The sequence below is a fragment of the Geotrypetes seraphini genome, chromosome 2 (assembly GCF_902459505.1).
Source record: "Geotrypetes seraphini chromosome 2, aGeoSer1.1, whole genome shotgun sequence".
NCBI classification, from domain to species: Eukaryota; Metazoa; Chordata; class Amphibia; order Gymnophiona; family Dermophiidae; genus Geotrypetes; species Geotrypetes seraphini.
Genome location: NC_047085.1, coordinates 112,206,993 through 112,232,019, shown reverse-complemented (window position 1 = coordinate 112,232,019; position 25,027 = coordinate 112,206,993). Strand labels below are relative to the sequence as shown.

General features: G+C 40.7%; 1 protein-coding gene across 1 annotated transcript in view; it reads right to left on the bottom strand.

The window, feature by feature from the left end:
* Nucleotides 1-13,392: 13,392 nt before the first annotated feature.
* CA8 (carbonic anhydrase 8) overlaps nt 13,393-25,027 on the bottom strand; it is a 106,585-nt gene continuing 94,950 nt past the window's right edge. Inside the window, exons 7-9 of the mRNA XM_033935034.1 lie at nt 23,770-23,882; nt 20,913-21,078; nt 13,393-15,564 (exon numbers count right to left, since the gene is read on the bottom strand). Coding sequence (XP_033790925.1) covers nt 20,944-21,078; nt 23,770-23,882 — 248 coding nt within the window. The 3' untranslated portion in view covers nt 13,393-15,564; nt 20,913-20,943. The remainder of the gene's footprint in view (nt 15,565-20,912; nt 21,079-23,769; nt 23,883-25,027) is intronic.

Sequence of the window (25,027 nt, the reverse complement as noted above, 5' to 3'; positions counted from 1 at the left end):
CTGCCATCGGGAACAGGCCGGCACCTAGTTCGCTCTGCTTCTCTTCCCCGCAGGGCCAACCAACTCTCGCCACCTGACGTCAATTCTAATGTCGGAGAGGACGTTCTAGGCCAGCCAAGCAGCAATTGGCTGGCCCAGAACGTCCTCTCCGACATCAGAATTGAAGCGGGTGGCGAGAATTGGTCGGCCCCACAGGGAAAAGCAGGGAGAACTCGGCGCTGGCCTGTTCCCGATGGCGGCGGTGGCACTCAAGTGGCTAAAGAGCCGCAGTTTGCCAGCCTAGGGAGAACACTGGAGGGTGGCCAGCTGTGCACCCCCTTGGGACGTAAACCTGGGGCGGACCTCCCCCCCACACCCCCCTACCTTGGTATGCCACTATCTGTACCTCACTCCCTCCCTATGACCAAAAATTCTCCTTTCTTCTATTCCCCGTGAACACAACCATCTCTTTCCCTCCCTTTTTCTCTCCCAAGTCCATGCCTTCTGTGTCCAAAAACACATTCCCTCCCCCACCTCAGCATCTCTTTCCCTCCCTTTTTCTCTCCCAAGTCCATGCCTTCTGTGTCCAAAAACCCATTCCATCCCCCACCTCAGCATCTCTTTCCCTCCCTTCCTCTCTCCCAAGTTCATGCCTTGTGTCCAAAACACACTCCCTCCCCCCCTTTTGTGTTCCGCATTTGCCTCCCAGCCCATCTTTGCAACTTTATCAGCAAAACGGAGCTCGAGCCGAGAGGCTTGTCTCCTGTTTCCTGCCTGCCCTGCAGCGCACAAATAGCTGACCGGAAGTATTCTCCGACGTCATCGCTGACGTCGAAGGGGAGGCTTTGCTTAAGCCCTCCCTCTAACATCAGAGCTGACATCGGGGAACACTTCCGATTGGCTATATGTGAGCAGCAGGGCAGGTAGGAACAGAAGACGAGCCTCGCGGCTCGAATGTATTTAACTCCGCGGTTCCCCCGTCCAGCTCTCTCCTGTGCACCTGGGGCGGACCGCCCCTCCCTAGGTATGCCACTAGGACCTTGGGGGAGCCCGGGCCCCTGAATGCAGGACTGGTAGTACTGCCCTGATGGCGGCCCTGCCGCTGGACCATTGAAACATCAGATCAATTGGTCCTCCAAGTGGTGAGCCAGGGATATGCCTTTCATTTACAGAACAGACCATTGAACCACTCCCATCAGAGAGCCCTCCTCCACCAAGAAATCTCAGCCCATGTCCAGCTCAACGAAATAGAAAAGTTTCCATTGCAGGAGAAAGACAAGGGGTTTTATTCAAGGTACTTCCTTATCCCAAAGATGTTTGGCAGTATTCATCCGATCCTAGACCTCAGAGAACTAAACAAGTACCTGTTAAAGGAGAAGTTTTGAATGCTCTCTCTGGGAACCCTGTTACCTCTTTTAGAAAAGAACAACTGGCTATGCTCTCTAGATCTTAAAGAAACATACACACATATTTCTATTCTCCATGCTCACAGACAATATCTTCATTTTCATCTGGGAACATGCCACTTCTGGTACAAAGTCCTTCCATTTGGGTTGGCATCAGCACCCAGAGTGTTCACCAAGTGCTTGGTTGTGGCTCACACAGATTCCACATTTTTCCTTACTTGGACAACTGGTTGATTAAAGTCTCCACACCCCAACAAGGCTCAGCAGGCTTTGCTTGCAACTACTCAACTTCTTGAGCTCCTAATATTTGCAGTAAGTTATCCCAAATCTTACCTGGAGTCCACTCAGACTTTGGAATTTATTGAATACAAACCAGACACTTGCTTTCCTCTCTCAGTAGAAATTCACTACACTACTTCACCTCTGCCAGGAAGTCTCTTCTCATTTCCACCTAACTGCATGTCACATGTTACAACTTCTGGGTCATATGGTTTCCACAGTACTGTATATGTGGTCCCATGTGCCTGTCTTCACCTCAAACATCCTCAGTGGGCGTTATTCTCCCAGTGGTCTCAAGCAACTGATCTTCTGTCCCAGTGCTTGTCAGTGACTCCATAACTCAGAGGCTCCCTTCTGTGGTGGATGTCTCCAACCAATCTTTTGAGAGGTCTCCTGTTTCAAGTACCACCTCATCAAAAGATTTTGATGACCAATGCTTACGAGTACATTTTAGGATAGAGAGCTAACTTGGTCTCCACACCCAGGGATCTTGGAGTTCTGTGGAGACACATCTTCAAGTTTCAAGTTTATTTAAAATTTCTTATACCGCCTAATCGAACCTCCTAAAACTACGAGCAATTTGCATTGCCCTGTTCACATTCCAGGATTATCTCCTCAATCAAGTAGCAGTGATTTGGAAAGACAACCAAGTAGCATGTACAATGTGAACAAGCAGAGTGGAACAGGATCTCACCACCTCTGCCAACAAGCCATCCAAATCTAGTCCTAGGCCACTGCTCGCAACATTTTCCTGAAAGCAGTATATCTAGCAGGGAAACAGAATATATTGGCCAATAAATTGAGCAGAATTCTGCAACTACACAAATGGTCGCTCAACACCTTTGTCTTACGACAGATATTTGTAGCTTGGGGAACCCCAGAAGTGGACCTATTTGCTTCCCCCTACAATCACAAGCTCTCTCTTTTCTGCTCCTGGTTCTACACTCCCAAATGCCAGGAAATGGATGATTTTCTCTTCGACTGGTGAGGGAGTTTCCTCTATGCATTTCCTCAGATCCTGCTTCGCCAGGGACCAGTATTTCCTCTGATCCTGCTTCACCAGGGACCAGCCACCATGATAATCATTGTACCTCAGTGGCCATGTCAACCTTGGTTCCCTCTCCTCCTACAAATGATCAGACAGGAACTAATCATGCTGCAAATCATTCCAACACTGCTGATACAGAATGAGGGCCCTGTACTACATCCCAGTCTACGTTCTTTAGCTCTCACAGAGTTGTTTACAACAAAATAAAAAATACATAAAAATTGTGCAAGAAAGGAACGCCAATTTTTGATAGGACAGAAAAGATGTCAATCATTCAAAGATCATTTATAGTACAAGACAGAGACAGTCCAGATATATAACAGTAGACTATGCTTCTTCTAGTAGTCTTCACTTGTTTTGTTGTTTTATTTTTGTTATTCTGAAATTGATTTGATAACAGGTAACAAAGTTAACAACCATAATATGATCTGTGAATGATGACTTTCACAGTAAAAAATCTAAAATACAAGAACTGTGTGGCAGAGTCCAGTCCGGGTTTTCCTGGAACCTGTGCACATTCACCCAAACATTCATAGTATAACCACTTTGGAAGGTGCAACAAAAGCTTTTATTTGTGTACAGCTCTGAGTCTTCTTTCTTCACAGGCTCAGAGTTCAAGTAAACTCTTAATTCAACACAAGGACATCAATATTTCCACAGACTGAGGCTCTTATAATCATGTGCTTTACCAGCTATTATGTTATTCAGGCTTTGTCTTTCTTCAAGACACTATTCCATACAGTTTATTCAACATAAGGTGATTTACCTGAGCCACCCAATCAGCAATCCACTCAGCAACTGTCTCACCTTGACAGTCTCTCTCTCACTTACCCTCTTTCTTCCCAGGGCTTTGCTCCAACCCATGGCTAGGGAAGTTTTCTCTCTCTCAGACCTCCACTCAGGGAAGTCTCTTCCTCAGGGACCTTTCTCTACTCACTCCAGGCTAGGGCATATATCCTCCTCCCTGCTTGAGTCCTGCCCCTCTGACTCAGCAGAGTTGCATTACTTCTGTTCTTGTGGCTCAGTTCTGAGCTGCAGAGCTCAGTGCATTCTGGGACACATAATTTATCCCCTTTTTGGACTAGCATCCCCTGCTACCTAGTGGTATAATTGCCTTACTCCCTCACAAATCCAGCGGTGAATCAAGATGTGGTAAAAGATTATCTCTTACCGTACCTTGATGAATTCCCTACTTAATTCCCTTTAGTAAAAGGGCCCTCAAATTCATTAATCAGTATGATGTATTCTATGTACCAATTTTTTTTTTTTTTCAAATTTAGGTCTTGGCACATTATTCCGTAATATTGTGTTCCAGGTAAAATGTCTAACAGTGCTAACTTAAAAAGCAAACCTTTTCTGTTTTCTTTTCAAACTAAGATAGGAGGCTTGCGCCAGACGACGTATGAGGAGAGACTGGAAGCCCTGAATATGTATACTTTAGAGGAAAGGAGGGACAGGGGAGATATAATTCAGACGTTCAAATACTTGAAGGGTATTAACGTAGAACAAAATCTTTTCCAGAGAAAGGAAAATGGTAAAACCAGAGGACATAATTTGAGGTTGAGGGATGGTAGATTCAAGGGCAATGTTAGGAAATTCTACTTTACGGAGAGGGAGGATGCCTGGAATGTGCTCCAGAGAGAGGTGGTGGAGAGGAAAACGGTGACTGAGTTCAAAGAAGCATGGGATGAACACAGAGGATCTAGAATCAGAAAATAATATTAAATATTGAATTAAGGCCAGTACTGGGCAGACTTGCATGGTCTATGTCTGTATATGGCCGTTTGGGGAGGATGGGCTGGAGAGGGCTTCATTGTCTGGGATGGTGTAGATGGGCTGGAGTGGGTTTTGACAGAGATTTTGGCAGATGGAACCCAAGCACAGTACCAGGTAGAGCTTTGGATTCTTGCCCAGAAATAGCTAAGAAGAAAAAATTTAAAACATTTAAATTGAATTAGGTTGGGCAGACTGGATGGACCATTTGGGTCTTTATCTGCCGTCATCTACTATGTTACTATGGGTCAATGTCCATTCCTATCAGTGCTGAAGTCAAACCAAATCAAAACAGCACTATGCTTTTAAAATAAAAATATTGATGCTAGTTTGAATTAAAGTGCTTCCTACAATAATAATGTTGCCTTTGTTTCACCAATCTCCAGTAGCACCAAAACACAATATTTTTGTTTCATACAGGGCGCTGTTTATATTTAAAATTTTATATAAGATCAGGAAACCAAAAAGAATAGTAACAGCAGCATGATGATGAATGATTGTTTGTTTGAATTATTGCAATAGCAAAACAGGGAGGAACTAAGTCCCAATCTGTGAGAATTTCCTCAGGGGAATTTTGTTAACGCCTCAGGAACCAGAAATGCTAGAAGGATAAGGTTTGGCACAGTTCAGTCATATCATACTTCGTTCTTCTATTACTTAATCAAATGTGTTCAGAGAAATGTGAATTGGTTTATTACTGAGCCCTAGGATATGCACAGGTAAAAGTCTTTGCTCTGTTTTGGGATAAAGTAGTAAAGTTGTTCTGTTAGTCTGCTTCAGAGGTTAATAAATAAAAAATTATGAGTAGAGCATGGTGGCCAATCCAGGTCACTAGTACCTGGCCAAAACCCAAAGAGTAGCAATATTCCATTCTACTGATCCAAGGCAAGCAGTGGCTTGCCCCAAGCCTTTCTATGAGCGTCGAAGCTAATATTGCCGCAACTGCGATAAAAAAGCCTAACGTGGCTTCATAAAAGAGGGCCTAAATTTGAACATCAATGTTTGCCTGTATAAAATATTTATGTCATAACTAGGGTTACCATATGGCTCCAGAAAAAGGAGGATGGATTGAGACATCCGGGTTTTACTTCTACTGCTTTCAATGGAAGTATAACCCAGATGTCTCAATCTGTCCTCCTTACGTTCATTGCTTTCAATGGAAGTAAAACCCGGATGTTTCAATCCGTCCTCTTTTTTCTGGAGCCATATGGTAACACTAGTCATAACCATAATAGTGCTATCTAGTATTTTTATGTAAATCCTGCTTAGCTTATCTTTGAAATGGAAAGGGGTTCTAAATGAGTCAGATACTATGGAATTGTCTTCCTCCCCCTTAAGTGAAGATGAAAAGTGGGTCAATAAAAGTGTTTTAAAAGCCTCCATTTAAAAAAAAAAAAAAAAATAGTAGAGCATATCTGAGTGGCAGGTTTAATTCCAGCCTATTGATAGAAGGATAGTTCACAGTGCAGAAATATCTTAGTACAGCATTGGGGGCACTTTGTTACTATCAGGGCAAAATCACTGGATCACAGCATCCTGTGCTCCATGCATCTACCTTCAAAAAGCAAGCAGTGAGTAAACCTACAATCTGAAGCTGCACTAAATTAGTAAGCTGAAAAATATACATAAAGAGCAGTCCTTGTTTACCTATATTCTTGTAGAACATGCTATTCTTATTCACTTCTGGTTTGTTTGGGGGGGTTATTAACGGTAATTTATTTTATATGCTTATTGCACAGTTAAGTTCCTGCATTACAGGCAAATATTTTAAGGACCAGTAAATAAAAATATATTTCTAAAGAGTTCTATCAATTCAAAACTTAATTTATATATATATTTTTTCCAGTACTAGCTTCTATGGATTTATATAGAACAATGCTGACATCTGGCAGTCAAGTGCAGTAACTTTTAGCATTTGTGATAATCTCAGCTGCAGATATTTTGGTGAAAAAGAAAAGATAGTTCTCCCCTGTTGATTTTAAGATTTTAGTTTACCATAATTATTATGTTTGTGTTAACTCATGTGAACCATTTAGTTCTTAAGCGGTATAGAAAAATTTTAAATAAATAAGATGCAATGAGCTCCTCACAGACACCCAGAGTACACCTTGCAAGATCTATTAAGATTAAATAACAAGACTATACAAAAGTCAATCTGATCTAATGATGAAGTCTTCTAAAGTTGATTTTAGGTCCCCTATGCAGTACTGAGTGCCTCTCAGCTAGAAGCAAAGACACCGATAAATCTTTTTTTAAAATACAGCCAGAAGAAATACTGTTTCCTGATCACAAGAAAACAAACATAGGAGTGCTTGACATTCTTAGGAAGTTCCTTAAATACACTATAGCACAAGTATTCTTGGCATTCTCCAAGATGATAATTTTCAAATGTGATTCGCACATGGAAATGGCAATTTAGCGTGTAAAAGGATGTATTGAAAATAATCCATCCTGAATGGATAAAGTATATGCACTGCAGAACAATGGAAACCATTTTGTATAGGGAAGGTTCCAACTGCATGTATGAAAAGATGATTTGCACATGAAAATCCACATAAGCAGCAGTGGTAGAAAAAGCACTACCTACATGCATACCAACAGTACACAGATTTGAAGGAGATATGTTTCAGGCATAGTTTTGGTAGAACTTCAAGGAATACAGGTGTTTGGAGGAGAATGAGATGGCTGTGGGTTTTAATTTATGACAGTATATTCTAACTCTTCCGTCTTGTTTGTTATGATTTTAGCATTTGCATACAGACATTTCAAACAGTGTTTGTTGTTCCTATTGATCAGCAATTGACAATGTAATGGTATATATCATGAGAGGTTCCAAAGAATGAAGTCTGTATAATATATGATATGTCCACCACTGTTTTTCCTTAAATACTCAACAGGGATTATGATTTAATATCAACATTTTCATTAACACACATATATATTTTTTAGAAATTATTGACTCAAATCTGTCTTGCTAAATGCCATTATGACCTTGAAGTAGTCATTAATATTGTCAGAGTTGATTGTTCAATTATTTCATTTACTTATTGAATTATCTTTCCTTTCATCTCTTTTTGTCAACTATTACTTGATTTTCAGGGATGATACATACTTAAGGCCTTACTACACAGATTCCAAAAATGGTGCCAGTTTTTCCTATCAGCTCTAGTTTTTGAGATATAGAACATGTGCCATATACTACTCTTCACTCTGCTTGCCCATTAAAAAAAATCATGATATTTGAATGTGGAGGGGCATAATTTAAAAAAACGTCTAAGTCCCCTTTTGGCCTAGGCCCTAAACGCTGAAAGTAGAAGCAGGGAAAATGTCCATTCTCAAAAAAAAAACATCCAAAAGGAGGTTTTTTTTTAGAATGGCCTGCCTCTACGTTCAACTGTTTAAACGCCCAGACCACCACTACATCTAAACTTACAACACATAATCAACCAAACAAAAACCTAAGTCCCAAACAACAAAAACAAGAGTTTTTAGGAGAAGGAGGGGCCAGTCCTTTGCCTAAAAGCTGGATTCTTACCGGTGTCTGTCAAAAACAACACCGGTTACAGAATCCACTCCTCCAGCAACGATTGCGGCAGGAGAGATGGCTCATCTCCCCTGCTGCGATGGCGATTGCCCCCTCCCCCAAACCATGGCACTTTGGGGTGAGAATCACAGCAGGGGAGATGAGGCATCTCCCCTGCCGCAATCCTCACCCCACAGTACCCCGGTTCAGGGGGTGGGGGATGCCATCGCAGCAGGAAAGATGCCCAATCTCTCCTGGTGTGATCCCCCCCTGAACTGAAACAGGCAGGAGGAAGCCCAACCCCTCCTGCCCCAACACCAATTCCGGTTGGCCCAGGCGCCTAAGGCAGATGGCGGGACTGCTGGGCGGTCGGGCTTGAGATCCATCCATCCGTCCAACTTCTTTTAGGTAAGGGGGGTGTTTGTGGTGGTGGGGTGTCACGGGGTCAGTGATTTGGGGGTTCAGGAGGCCGATCAGAGATGAGGCATCTCTCCTGCCACGATCGTTGCGGTGGGGGGTGGGCAGGTTGCCGGGGCTGCTGAGCTGATCACGGCAGCCACGATCAGCTCAGTGACCCCTTTTTCAGCACTTATACCTGTTTTGACTTGGTCTAAGCCAAAGCATATAAGTGCTGACTAGGAAACCTGTTTAAAATTTTGGCTATACCTGCTTTACGACTATGTCTAGGTCGGCCCACCTCCTGCCCTTTCCCCTCCTCTAAAAACGCCTCTTTTCGCTTTCTACGTTTAGAGGCAGGGGAAGGCCTAAGCTGATTTTAGATACGATCTGGCTTTTTGATCGTCCAAGTACCGATTTAGGCCACTTTTTAGATGATTTTTTTGTTTTGATTATGAGACTCATAGTGTTTAAATTAATATTTTGTAAGCATGAAGGAAACATATTAAAATTAAAAGAAAAGTGTACAACATGAAAATCTACTTATTTCATACCAAAAGCGAAAGTTTATGATACAAACTTTCCAGTCATTTGACACACAAAAAGCTCCTTTTGTAAGACTTCCGAGAGTAGGATCTGCCAGGACAATCCCGCATAAGATTACAGCAATAGTCTGTCATCATGTATGCATCCCATCTTCCTTGGTATCTGGCTTCCATTGATTTTATATCTGGATGAAATATTTCACCTTCCTCTTCGCTTCTCTGTGCAGATAATGGACTTTTACACTCATGTTACAGTCAAGCCTGTTGAAATGAAAGAGTATATCCTCCACTAATTGTGTGTAGTTGTCTGCCTTCTTGTTGCCAAGAAAGTTTTTCACAAGAACAAATGAAGACCAGGCACATGATTCATTTTCATTCATTGATGCTATGAAATGTGGGTCATTTATAAGTTGTCTGATTTGTGGATCATCGAAAATTCCTGCCTTGTTTATCCATGGGTTTTTTTTTTCTATGGGGCTCATAATCAAAACTGAAATACGTCTAAAACCTGCCCAAGTCTGCACTTGGATGATCTAAAAGAAAGGTTGTCCAAGTGCCAATAATTGAAACAGCTTTTTAGATGTATCCAGGGACTTTTTAGGCCTCTGAATCCCACTGTGCACCCAGAGCTGAAAGGAGCATTTTTGGGGGAGTGGTTAGGGTGGGATGTGGGCGAGATGTGCACCAACCTAGACTTAGTCATTCTGCAGGGATAATTGAAGTTTTGACGAGACTGCTTAGACGAAATTTATACGTTGTGAGTTAGATGATGTATAACTGCCCCAAAAGTATCCAAAGTGACCAGATAACCAGTGCAGGGACAAAGTAAAAGACCTACACACACAATCCATGTTCACTGACCCCGTTGCACCCCCACAAAGTTCAGAATAAAAACATACATACCTACAGCAGCACTTGCTATAGGAAAGCCTAGTAGAGCTGCACAGAGTAGTCTGGGGGGTGGTCTAGTGAACCATAGAGAGGAGGATCCAGGCCCATAAGCTACTCTAACCACTACATCAATGGTGGAAAATGTGAGCCCACCAAAAAAAAAAAAAAAACCCTACTGTACTACCATATAGGTGGCACCTGCAGTCATAAGGACTATTGGGGTTGTAGACAGGTGGGTAGAGTAGGTTTTGGGGAGGCTCACCATGACCTATAAGGGAGTTGTGGTGAGATGTTTATATGGCACCCTTTTTGTAAAATTCACAGCAGTGCCCTATAAGGAGCCACACTGCTCTGTTGCCATACCTGGGTGGCCAGACCATCATAATGCTGGCCCCTCCCACATCTAAAAGGTCTTGTTCTGGGTGTTTGGGACTTGGACAAAATGTTGATAGAGAATGTGGTATAAAGATAGATGGTCTGGACAATCAAACACTTGGACGTATAGATAGACGATTTTTTTTATTTTTTTTTATATTTTGGACCTACTTTTTGAGAATGGACATTTTGCCGCTGCCGACTTTGGGCGACTAGCACCCTATGTTCAAATCAGACTTAGATGTTTCTTTTGATTATGCCCCTCCACATATTCAATGCATGAACCATCTTCATTCAAAGCCTTTACAAATTGTTTTATCAGGCCTAGCCAAAGATCCATTGATTACATTTTGTCCTCCAACCACCATATTCCCTCAGAGGCCAATCTTTTTTTTGACCAATATTCATGTTTGGCTCTACTATCCCAAAGGCATACATTCATCCATATCAGTGGGGTGTTGGCAGGAGGCAGTTGGCATCCCTCTTACCAGGGATGTTGTGGAAGGGTGCCGGCAAGAGGAGTGGCATCCCTCCTGCCGGGGATTGTTTGGGGGTTTGCGGCAGGAGGGAGTGGGCATCCCTCCTAACGCAGACAGTGTGGGGGGGTGGGGGATTCAGGGGTGGCAGCGGGAGGGAGTGGGCAGCCCTCTTGCTAGCCGACCTGTAGTGGATTTGGGGCTTTCCTGCCATTGCTACTGAGCTGATCATAGCAGGGAGATTCCCTTGCCATGATCAGCTCAGCAGTAACACAATTCTCTAAATGGCACCTGTGAAATGAGCACCAGTTAGAGAATCGGGGTGGTTAGGAGAGGTTAGGCATCTGTCTGTTAAGACAGATGCGATTCTGTATAGGACACCTGTGTGTGATTCTCAAAAAGCTTAGGCGGCTGCTGAGACCGGGCGTCCTATACAGAATCAGGCACTTTGTGCCTAAGTGTTCAGGCCCTGTGTGTCTAAGGGCTCCTTTTACAAAGCCGCGTTAGTGGTTTAACATGCGTAATAGTGCGCGCTAAACTGCTGGCTGCGCTTGCCGCTACCACCTCCTCTTGAGTAGGTGGTAGTTTTTCGTCTAGCGCGGGGGTTAGCGCGTGATAAAAAGTCACGACGCAATAAAGCCGCTAACGCAGCTTCATAAAAGGAGCCCTAAGTGTTTTGAAAATGAGCCCCCTAGTCTACTATGATCTCTATTGCAACCCCTATATCAGGATACCATATCATCCCTGATTTGATGATATCTTTTAAGGATATCTTGTTCTGAACCATGCACTTTTGAGCAACTGTTGGCCTTACCCCGGTCTCTAGTTTCAAAGTTGCTCTGTCTTCTTATTAAATGTTGATGCCAGCAACCTGATTCCATTCTGGTTAATGTGAAGCCCAACTTTCTGGAATAAGCTCACTCTTTCTCAGAATGTTGTCTAGTTCCTAACAAGTCTAAAACCCTCCTTTATGCACCATTTCTTCATCCATACATTGAGACTCCAAAGCTCTACCTGCCTCTTGGGTCCTGCATATGGAATGGGGAGCACTTCTGAAAATGTTACTCTGGAGGTTCTGGATTTCAACTTTCTACCTAAAAGCCTAAATTTGGCTTCCAGAATCTCCTGCTCACATTTTCCTATGTCACCGGTATCCCCATGAAGCAAGATAGCAGGCTTCTCCCCAGCACTGTCTAAAACCTTATCTAGGTGGTGCATGAGGTCTGCCACCTTCATGCCAGTTAGACAAGTGGCCAAACAATCCTCAAATCTACCAGCCACCCAGCTATCTACAGTATATGCCTAATGATTGAATCTCCAACTTCAACAGCCATCCTAACCCTTTCCTCCTGGGCAGAATGGTAAAAATTGAAGAACTAAGACTGGTAAAGGGCAGACTTACAAAGTCTATGTCCCATATATAGTGATTCAGTAGATGATGGGCTGAGGAGGGTATCGATGGGAATTTCAGTAACTTGCAAAAAACAAAAGGAATTGACCCCAAAATATCCACAAAGAAGAAAATCCAGAGAAAACCAAAAAAAACTCTGTGGAGTGACGATGTTCCCAAATGGACTTTATTTGAAAGTATCAAAGTTCCAAAGGTACACTAAAATCATCCACATAAAATAATTCCATCCACATAAAAGTAAAACATCCACATAAGAGCCTTAAAGGACCTAGTCCGCTAGGGATACAGGACCCAATACGGTCCGCAATTCTACAAAAAGTCTTCTTCAGGGGTCCCTGGGGGTCCTATAAAGGTGAGTACGTGGGAAACAATTGTGACTCACTTCCAGTTCACCACACAATTGTTTCCCACGTACTCACCTTTATAGGACCCCCAGGGACCCCTGAAGAAGACTTTTTGTCGAAACGCGGACCGTGTTGGGTCCTGTATCCCTAGCGGACTAGGTCCTTTAAGGCTCTTATGTGGATGTTTTACTTTTATGTGGATGGAATTATTTTATGTGGATGATTTTAGTGTACCTTTGGAACTTTGATACTTTCAAATAAAGTCCATTTGGGAACATCGTCACTCCACAGAGTTTTTTTGGTAATTTCAGTAACTTGAAATATGAGGATGTTGCTGGGCAGACTTTACACTATGTACTTCTGCAAATGATCAGATGGATGAATAGGCTGAAGTGGGTTTTGACAGCAACTTCAAAAGTTGAAACCTAAGGACAGTACCAGGTGGACTTTATGGTCTATGGTCCAGAAATATCAAAGAAAAAGGATAATTTAATTTAATGATTAATTTTTAATACATAGAACCAATGAGCAGACTGGTTGGAACATTCAGATCTTTATCTGCTGTCATTTACTATCTTACTATGTTATGTTACTATGTAATTCCAGGTGGCCAGACTACCCAGAGCTTATGCATGCCCGGCCAATACTCGGCCAGAGAGAGAGAGCGCTTTAAGAAAATGCTCAGTGTGTCAGAGACAGATGTAGTAAGGCAATGGAACAAGACAGAAGGAGAGAGGATAAATAACAAACGAACAGTGGCCACTGGAAACAAAATTAGCAAGACAGGAAAGCTGAAAAGAGAAACTGGGACCAACTTGATAAAAAAATAAAATGCCAACACACAAAGGTAGAAACAATATATTTGAATTTATTGATTGGAATATGTCAGCATTTAGAAATGCTAATTCTAACAATACACAGGGTGTTAGTCACTAAACCAAAGAAAAGAAAAAAAAAAAAAAGCACATATTTTGGACCTCACTTGCTTATGGTTTTTAAGTGGAGTTTTTTGCCAGATGAAACGAACTGAGGCTTTTTCTCCACAGTTTTTTTGTTTTTTCTGACTGATGTTTGAGCAATTGGGTCTGTGTATGAATGCTGTGAGTGTACCTTGTAGTGTCTCGGTGGGTCCCCCAGGTGTTTCCAATAGGACATACATTTGAGTTAATAGTGGATTTCAACAATGTCCCAGCTATAATATCAGCTGGTACAATTAATGAGGCTCACTTGGAAGCTGAACCTGTTCATTCAACCACCACACCTTAGAACATTGCATCCTTAAACCCCTTGCTTCACTCTTTACAACTTTACAAATTTCAATCAATTTTTATCAACTTCAATAATAATTTTTAAAAAAAACCATTAAAAAGGCACTTATCTAGTTGCAGTGCTCAAATTACATGCACAGCTCAATGCTGGCTCAATGGGATCACCTGTTTCACAAAGCTTCTCCACTATACACTGTAAGCAATCACACAATAGTGACCATAAAGCTCCTCTAGAGCACAGAACTTAATATTAAATTGGTTAAATATGCATGTATATATTCTCACATACCTTCTCCCACAGCCTGATATTTGTATTTTCAGCCTTCACGTTCTGATCCAACAAATGACGTTAATATCCTTCATACTCATCTATCAGTCTATCTAACCAATCCTGTTCCACTTCCTCTCTCTCTCTCTACCAATCACAGACTCTGAATCTCTATCCCAACATCCAATCATATTGTATCACAGTTACTTAGCAACCTCTCATCCAATCATAATTCTCACAGAAAAAAATTTCCATTCAATACCGGAATTGAGCCCACAAGGTTCCAAACTCATAAGCCTAAATATCCATCATTGTTCACATTAAAATAAAAGTTTCCCCCAATCCCTCCCCTAATATTAACCATCACCTGATCAATAACAAAATATCTTATAGGATCCATCGTATGATTTAAAGTTTCCCAATGAGTCACTAATGATGCACTCAAATTCTTTCTAAAAATATTAAAGTGATGTATATTCATTCTTTGATGAAAAGATCTAAGTCTTGACCACATACAGTTTCCCACATATACCACATAAGATGATCCACAACTAGTTTGATGATTTATCCAGTATTTCTTCCCATCAACAAGATTAATGAATTCAGACACTTCACTGTTATAATTGCAAGTCACACAATCCCTGCATCTAGTATGCCTATCTTGCACTACTTGAGGCACCAGATCACGTGATTTTGTTGGACTTAATAATTCTTTTAAGTTCTTATTATGTAAAAAATGCAATTCAAAGATCAACATTTGCAAGCGCTGAATGAGCCTGAATAAGCTTCCAATGCTGCCTGATGATCTTGGCCACCTGGCTTGCTGTCCTCATATACCTCAGCACATGTATATTGCTCTGTACCAGTCACCCTGAGTATCCTCTATTCACCAAATTGTTCATCAATATCTTTGGCTGCCTCTTAAAATCACTAATGTCAGTACAAATTCTGTGAAATCTCAAAAACTGAGACTATGGAAGACTGTCCTTCAACCATCTTGGATGACTACTCTCATACTGAAGCAATGCATTCCTATCAGTTGTTTTTCTGAATACTTTAATGGAAAAATGGTCACTTCTTTGGACCACCAATACATCCAAAAATCATCTCTGTTAAAGAAAACTGGGAGGTGAGTTGAATATGAGGATCCCTTTGATTTAACCATTCTATAAATAATAGGAAGGATCTGGCCAAATGGATGAACTTCCTCCCTTCCAAAGGAAAAAAAACATCATAAATAAACCAGTACCACCGAATAATATGTTGCTGATATGGGTATTAAGGTAGTCAAAATTTCTCAAATTATAAATCATACACAGACATGCCACTGAGGGAGCAAACGTTGCCCCTATCGCCATATCAGAAATCTGTAAATACAGCTGTTTATATAGGAAAAAAAATCCTCTTCAAAGTCAGCCTTGCTAAATCCACCAAGAAGTCTGTCAGAACCTGATGTGGTCTTGGGCGATGGTCCAAAGCTTATTGTAACACCACTAGCGCTGCATCCTGCTGCATTGAAGTGTATGAGTGTAACCACATCCAAGGTTGCCATTAAAAAAGGCCCATCTTCAATAGATATTTCCTGCAAACAACAGAGAAAATGGGTAGTATCTTTAATTTTTGAGGCACTCTTTTGCCCCAAAGGTTTCAAAACATTGTCAGCTCAGTTCAGTTTATTTGATATACCGCATATATTAAGAAAAGTCAAATCTAGGAATCTACAATACAAAAGCGAGGGAGGGGATATTTCTTTTGTTTTAAAAAAAATTATTTATTACGTTTTTCAACTACAGTTGTGCAACAAATGATTCACAAATATGGATACTTAAAAACAAGCACAATGGAACTTACAGACTTCAACATACAATTATATTATCCCCACCCTCCCACCTGATATAAAAGTAAAATAAAACCTTAATAAAACTATTCATGAAATCCCTAAATTAAGTTCCCATTCCATTTCCTCCCCCCACCCTCTCCCCTCCCTGGATGAGTATGTTTACATGTCTATAAAATAAAACTCATTTATTCTTCCTTACAAAATTTAGCCAATGGATCCCAAACATCCATAAAACTCTTGTAACGTTCCCGTTGTATGGCCATGCAACGCTCCGTTTTAAAGGTATAACATAAAGATTCCCACCAGAATGTGTAGCTCAACCTATCCCAGTTTTTCCAGTTTCTTAAAATGAGTTGCATGGCAATCCCTGTCATTACAAAAAGTAGCTTATTATTTCTCTCAGATAATTGACTTTTAGCTCTCATAAGTGTACCAAATAAAATAGTATCATACGATAAAGCCACTGGATTCTCTAATAAATTATTTACTTGATCCCAAATAGACCTTCAAAACTGCAGTATCAAGAGACAATAGTATAATAAATGATCCAACTTCCCAGCTTCGAGATGACAGTGCCAGCATCTATTAGACTTGGAACTATCTAATTTATTTCTAAAGCACTAGACATATAGTTACACAAAACAAAACCAACAAACACAAAAGGGGAAAGAGGTAAGGAAAGATTATTAAATATTATAGGTTAAAAAGGGATGAAAAATAACAAAAGGTAAAAAGATTGTTCCGGTTTATAAGTAAAGTTGAGATTATGAAGATGTTGACTCAAAAGCTATTGTGAAAAGGTAGGCCTTTAATTGTGACTTGAAGTTTCAGTCCTAAGAGAGTTTCACAAAGTGGGAGCCATTACTGAAAAACAAGAATCCCTATAAATGTCCAATAATATTTGCCTAAAGGAGGGGGACAATAAAAAGATTTTGTTGAGATGAATGAAGATTCTTATGAGTAGGGAACTAAAAAACTAGCCAGGAAAGAAGGAAGGCCCAAAGATTGAATTTGAAAAGAGAGGATGTTGTACTTAAAGAGAATTCTGTAGGAGATTGGGTGTTAGGACTTAAGTAGCAAAGTAACGTGGTTGAACCTGGAACAGTGATATAATAGATGAAGTATTTTGTACATACTGAAGTTGGCGAAGCTGATAATGAGGATGACTAATTAGGAGAGAATTATAATAGTCAAACTTTGAGAAAACTAGGGAGTGCAGAAGAATCTGAAAAGACTTTGGATTTAAGAGTAAATGGATAGAGTGTAGGCGACGAAGTGTAAGAAATAAAGACGAGACAATTCTAGAGATGTGGGAATGAAATGATAAACTTTTGTCCAATGTTACTTCACATATATAGAAGATGGCTCCAAAAGAGAACCCTAAGAAGACATAATTGGATATCCAGGGGGTCTAACAAAATTCTTTTGAATCTTGAGCAAAAAGATAAAATAATGGTGTAACTGGATACATAGGATCAGGGCAGGATTAACCAATAGGCCCAGTAGGCACGTGCCTAGAGTCCGAAATGGTCAGGGGGGCCCGATGAAGGAGGACATCAACATTGTTTTTTCCAAACAGCGATGGGCCCCTCCAGCATCGATCGGCAACGCGGCCCCCCCCCAATCAACGGAAAGTAAGACAAGCAAGCAACGTGGGTAAGAAAGGCAACGGGAACTAATTTTGCAAGCAGTGCTGCTTGCCCAAAGCTTCCCTCTGACGCAGCTTCCTATTTCTGCCTGGGTGCATGGTGGGGTGGGGCGGGGCAGGGGGCCCAGTGTACTTGTGTGCCTAGGGGCTCTCGACAAATTAATCCTGCCCTGCATAGGATTCGAACAGTGAAACTCAATACGAGTCAAAAAAACTCTGTCAACAACTGAGGCAATCAATTCTTGTATCTCCCCTGTCAGATCCTCTTATTTAATGTTAAGTTCTGTGTTCCAGAAGAGCTTTTTGGTCACTATTGTGTGGTTGCTTACAGCACATGGTGGAGAAATTGCAATTGCTACTCCTGAAGAATTTTTTGTGAAATGGGTAGTCCCATTGAGCCAGCACTGGGCTGTGCATATGATTTGAGTTCTGCAGCTAGATAAGTGCCTTTCTAATGTTTATTATTGAAGTTAATACAATTTGGTAAAAAGTTGTAAAGGGTGAAGCAAGAGGACTAAGGATGTAATGTTCTAAGGTGAGGTAGATAAATGAACAGGTTCAGTTCCCTTTTGAGCCACATTAATTCTACCAGCTGATATTGTAGCTAGGACATTGCCGAAGTCCCCTATGCTTCATTTCTTTAAAAATTTATATACTATATAAATCCTATATGGTAGTGACTAACACCTTGTGTATTGTTAGTATTAGTGTTTAAAGGGGTATACACTTAACCAGGTGGAGTTTCTGGAAATGTATATCTTTGATATCTTGAATTTCAGTTTCTATTCTTCTAATATTACTAAATATACAGAATCAGACTTCTTGAGGTTTCCAGTTCAGTTTTTGCCTTCATATCTTTATTACTGATCAGTGGTCCTTTGTTTCATATTTATTAAGGGTCTCTCTGTGTTTGTATATGTGACCAAGATGTGGTATTATGCTAGTATTTAATTTCTACATAGGGATCTATAGCAATCAGTCTTGCTCTGTTTTTCCAGCAGGAAATATACTGGTGTTCTAGAGTACTGTCCATTTATGTAGGGTTGTCACTATTTGAGTCCTAAACATTCTTTCTAGCCCCTGATACCCACAAGTAGTGAGCAGTGAAAGGCTCATGGGGGCTGCTGAAAATGGGATAGAGTTTTGATGGCAGGCTCTGAATGGGGTGAGGTTGCCATTGCCATCCCTGGTTATTCCAAACCAGTGAACATAACATAAGAACATAAGAATTGCCACTGCTGGGTCAGACCAGTGGTCCATCGCACCCAGTAGTCTGCTCACGCAGTGGTCCTTAGGTCAAAGACTAGTGCCCTAACCGAGACCAGCCTTACCTGCGTATATTTTGGTTCAGCAGGAACTTGTCCAATCTTGTCTTGAATCCCTGAAGGGTGTTTTCCCTTATAACAGACTCCAAAAGAGCATTCCAGTTCTCTACCACTCTCTGGGTGAAGAAGAACTTCCTTACATTTGTATGGAATCTATCCCCTTTTAACTTTAGAAAGTTCCCTCTCGTTCTCTCTACCTTGGAGAGGGTGAATAACCTATCTACTAAGTCTATTCCCTTCATTATCTTGAATATTTCGATCATGTCCCTTCTCAGTCTCCTCTTTTCAAGGGAGAATAGGCCCAGCTTCTCTAATCTCTCACTGTATGGCAACTCCTCCAACCCCTTAACCATTTTAATCGCTCTTCTCTGGACCCTTTCGAGTAGTACCGTGTCCTTCTTCATGTATGGTGACCAGTGCTGGACACAGTTTTCCAGGTGAGGGCATACCATGGCCTGGTACAGCGGCATGATAACCTTCTCCGATCTGTTCGTGATCCCCTTCTTAATCATTCCTAGCATTCTGTTCACCATTTTCGCCGCCACCGCACATTGTCGACCAGTACTCCCAAGTCTCTTTCCTGGGGGGTCTCTCCAAGTACCGCCCCGGACATCTTATATTCGTGTATGAGATTTTTGATACCAACGTGCATTACCTTACACTTATCCACGTTGAACCTCATTTGCCATGTCGCTGCCCATTTCTCGAGCATGGTTATGTTGCGTTGCAGATCTTCACAATCCCCCTGCATCTTCACTACTCTGAATAACTTTGTATCGGCCGCAAATTTGGTGGAGGATTAAGTGGCTTGCCTGGAATGTGAGGGTCTTAAAAGCCTACATTTCAGGCACCTAAGTATTTGAAGAACCATGCTTAGTGGCACCTAAGTCACCCTCTGCCCAAAGAAACGCCCACTTAGGCATTAGGCGCCACTAAGCGCCATGCGATAGGTGCTTATCTTTTATAGAATCGAATAGGTGCCTATCGCCAATTAAATTTCTTTTTAGCAATTATTAAGCTTATTAAGGGTGTTTTGCCAATTAAGTTAGGCACCTAACTTTAGGCACCTTTTAGGGAATCTGGCCCTCATTGGCTAACACAGCTACATCGCAACTTGCAAACCGTTTGGCATGGGGTTAGCACGTGGACAATTTCCTGGAGGAAAAGTCTGTTATTGAGAAAGACATGGGGGAAGTCACTGCTTGCCCTGGATCGAAAGCATGGAATTTTGCTACTCCTTAGGTTTTGGCCAGGTACTAGTGATCTGGATTGGCCACCGTGAGAACGGGCTACTGGGCTTGATGGACTATTGGTCTGACCAGTAAGGCTATTCTTATGTTCTTATACCAGCTACAAAATAAGCAGCATGGTAAGAGATCATGTGCTAATGGTCACATGCTAATGGGCCATTAATAGAAAAAATGAGGCCATTTTACCACTGCGCTATATGTGGCCTCAGCATGCAGGAAAGACCTGCATTAGGGATTGCGCTGCTCACATTTTAATAATAATAATAATTTTATTTCTTATATACCGCTATACCATAACTTCAAAGCGGTTTACAACAAATTACATACAATGAGAGTAAGAGATGTTTACAACAAGAAGTAAGAGATGTTTACAACAAGATACATACAATGAGTGTATGAGATGTAAGGGGAACAGAAAAAGTACTTTCTGGGATACAAATTGCAAATGGAAGAGAACCAAGATGGACTTCCTAGTGAAATGATTAAAATTGCAGATATCAAAGTTGTTCAAAGATTTTAAATCACAAGTGGATTATAAGAGAGTGGATGAGGCTGGAAGACGGAGCATCCAAATGGCACATAACTTTTAATGTATATGGTGCAAACTAAATCATACAGAGAAGAATAACCAAACCTACAGCTATATAATGTTAGGTTCCACCAACCAGAAAAAGGTTCTGGGAATCATTATGAACAATAAATTGAAATATGTTACTCAGATTATGCTGGTGGCCAAAACAGCAAATAGAAATTATTAGAAAATAATTGAAACTAAAGTAAAGAAACTCCAAATTCATGGACCTATTTTCACCTAACATTCATAATCAACTAGTTTTCTTATTTTGTTTTTGCTGAGTACTTCAGTACCTGAACGATGAATTCAATTTGCTGTCCTCTGCTACTGAAATGCTGCTCTGATGATTCTATCACTAAGTGGCTGGGTTGGTCTAAAATTGTCTCCTAATATCCCATCACAGCCATCCTGAAGATCTGCACTTTTAACATGTGTTTTCAGCCTTCTAAACTCCTCCATCTAAAATGAAAAAATAAATCATTATCTTAATTGAAAAAAGGGCATCATATAATAACTGTTCTAATGGATTCCTTTCATGTTCTCTTTTTTCTTCTTCTTCTTTTATTTTTATTAATATAAGATTTCTTCATATATTACAATATTTGGAAATCAAAACCAACTCAGAAATTAACATCATATATGAAAATAAAGATATGAAAAACAACAATTTCAAGCCCACATCATGGGGAGCAGGAGAATTTCCTCCGCTGCAGAAAATAATCATAATCCCATTTAAACCCAATGGAAGAATTAAAAAAAACAAAACAACAAAACATTTTCATTTACTCTCAGTCAGATCAGAAAGAAAAGTTTCTAAATGAGTCGGTTCCAAAAACACATGTGAATTTGTTTCCCAGGTGACCAGACATTTGCAGGGAAACTTCAAAAAAAAGCACTCCCTCCTGCTAGGGCTATAGATCTCAGCTAGAGAAAGGCTTTACGACGACATTGAGTTTGTCTGGACATGTCTGGGAAAACTGAAACTGTACGACCATAGAACATATACCCCCTTTTATGAAACTGCGATAGCAGTTTTTAGCGCAGAGAGTCGTGCTGAATGACCCGCGCTGCTCCCGACGCTCATAGGAACTCAATGAGCATCGGAAGCAGCACGGGCCATTCAGTATGGCTCCCTGCACTAGAAACTGCTATTGCAGTTTTGAAAAAGGAGGCCATAGTCGCGTTTTGGGGGGGGAAATAAGCTTTCATAATTATTCTTTTCTTTTTCACTGATGACATTGTAACAAGTAAAGTGGATCTTTACGTTATAGGTTCATGTTTTCACATCAGCTAGGAGGGTCCTAGTTACTAGATTAAAGACTAGTGGAGAACTAAGACATCAGTCTTCAAAGCCCACTGACACTGTGGGCAAGTTACTTCACCCTCTGTTATCTCAGGTACAAACTCAGAGCTAGATTAATGGGGGGGGGGGGGGGATGGAAATCCACTACTTAATCCTAGGATAAGCAGCATAAAATCTATTTTTCTACTTGGGATCTAGCTAGGTACTTGGGACCTGAGTTGACCACTGTTGGAAACAGGATACTAGGCTTAATGGGCTTTCAAGCTGTCCCAGTAGGACAATTCTTATATTCTTATGGACTGCTTCCTTAAACACCTTGATCCACTCTCTTGGGATTTCGTGTATAGATTACTGTAATGCCCTTTATAAGGGCATAACAAAAAAGGAAATACGACGCCTTCAAATTGTACAGAATACAGCTATTAAAATTATCCACAACGCAAAAAAATACGATCATGTTTCACCTCTTTTATTCAAAGCACACTGGTTACATGTTGAACACAGAATCAGCTATAAAATCCTACTTTTAACCTTTAAAATCTGTTTCAGTAACCAGCCAGAGTTCATTGACAGACTTCTAATCCCTTATAGGCCATCTAAATCACTTCATTCCATGTCTCAGAATCTTCTTACTATACCATCTTTAAAGTTAATCAACACATTGAGATCTAATAATTTCGCTGTTAACGCACCCTCCCTTTGGAACTTGCTACCCAATTTCTTACGCGAAGAGTCCACACTAAACCAATATAAATCCAAGTTAAAAACCTTCTTGTTCCAGGATGCATTAGGACAATAATTGTCCTTTTAAGGACTAAATAATGCTTGTCTATTTTTTACTCCCCCCCCCCCACACACACACACTTATATCCTGGTATTGTTTAGTATTACTAATTTTTAGCTTGATTTTATGGCACTTTTACTGTACACTGCCTATAAGTCTGATTAGGCCAGTGGTCTCAAACCTACGGCCCGGGGACCACATGCGGCCCACCAGGTACTATTTTGAGGCCCTCAGGATGTTTATCATAATCCCAAAAGTAAAATAAAACAGTTTCTTGATCATATGTCTCTAGCTATATAATGGCAATATTATTATTAAGACTTAGCCAAAAGGAAAGATTTATATAACTATAAGAGTTTTACCTCATGCAAAATTGCCATTGCTTTAATAAGACATTAACTATTTTTTTCTGAGGCCCTCCATGTACCTACAAATCCAAAACGTGGCCCTGCAAAGGGTTTGAGTTTGAGACCACTGGATTAGGCGGTATAAGAAATTTTAAATAAACTTGAAACTTGACAGACACTCTCAATCCTTTTTGGGCTGGAAAGAATAGAAAATGGAATAGGGCATTAAAGAATCACAGCTCATGTTACTGCAACCAATTAACAACTTTCACTCTTTTTTCCCCAAGGCATGATGAAGTTCTCTCATGCCCCTATCACCTGTCTTTATTTTCTTACTAACAAAAAGCAATGGCATTTGAGAACTAGCTGATTACAATAGCTTGAGTGTTTTACACATTAATTTTTCATTTTTGCACTGGTAACTATTTACTTCAATAACAGATAAAAGAGAATTGATAGATAAGTAAATACAGTATATACTGTGTATATATATATATATATATATATATATATATATATATATACACACTCACACACACACATTTTTCATTTCTGACATTTACCTAGCTTTGATAGACTCAAACGCTTTAACCTTTACTTAAAATGACATGCACTTCTCTGAAGGGCTGTGATATGTAACACCCCTGTCAATATTTGCATTGGGTAAGCTTTGAGCACATGTTCACATAAAAGGTTATTCTATGAGCAGCTGTTACCTGTGTTTGAGATACCGTCAAAGGGTATCGGAATAGGATCCAAGTGACACCTTCACTGCATGGTGGGATGGTAAGAGACCCTTCGTACACCCAATAATCACGCAGAAGAGGATCTACATAACAAAACCATTGTTATAAACAGAATTATTAAAAAGTGGTGCAGAGGTACAGAATTCACTTTAGAATAACAACCCTATGGTATAAACTAGAGGCTAGCAACATTTTGGGTACAATGCCAACAATTAGGAATATGCAAATGGAAAACAGTTTAATTCAGTTGACCTTATATTCCAGATTTGGGGGGCTTTTTTTGTTTTTCAGTTTGTTCCACATGTGTTTCAGTGTGGATCTGCTAAGGGGGGTGTGTGACAATAGAAGGGCATGAGCAGGTCAGAAGCATTCCCTTAAAATGCGCAGTGGTGTAGAACAGTTCCTACAGATGTTTTTGATCCATTACTAACTGTTCTGACTTATTTTTCAGGAAGGCAGCATTGGTGACAGGCTCCCCATTGCGAATAAGGTAATCCTGCCACCTTTGTATGCAACATCTATGGAAATCTTGATCTCTGCACTGAAAAGCAGGAAACCTCCAATGCTACTGTCTCCTCCCCCCCCCTCCCCTCCACTCATCTCCAAGCCTGTCCAAATTGGAGTATAATCAGATACTACGAGAGGGCCAATAGCAATCAAGTCTACTACCCTGGGGAACATTCCCTGGAGGCAAAAATATAATCTATATAGGACACCGCGCTATATACTTTAGCTATATGAGTGAAGCAAGTACAATGTGATGTACGTGGGAAAGAGGAACCCAAACTATAGCTACATGATGTAGGGTTCCACATTAGGAGTCACTACCTAGGAAAAAGATCCAGATGTCATTATTGAGGATATGATAAAACCCTCTGCTCAGTGTGTGGCAGCAGTTAAGAAAGCAACTAGAATGTTAGGAATTATCAGGGAAGGAATGGAAAACAAAGATGAAAATGTTATACTGCCTTTGTATCACTCTATGATGCAGCTGCACCTTGAATACTGTGTGCAATTCTGGTCACTATATCTCAAAAAAGATATAGCAGAATTAGAAAAAGTTCAAAGGGTGATGAAAATGATAAAAGGGATGGGATGACTTCCCTAAGAGGAAAAGCTAAAGTGGCTAGGGCTCTTCAGCCAGGAGAAGAGACAGCGGAAATATAATAGATGTCTATAAAATACTGAGTGGAGTGTAGCTGGTAGATGTGAGTCACTTGTTTACTCT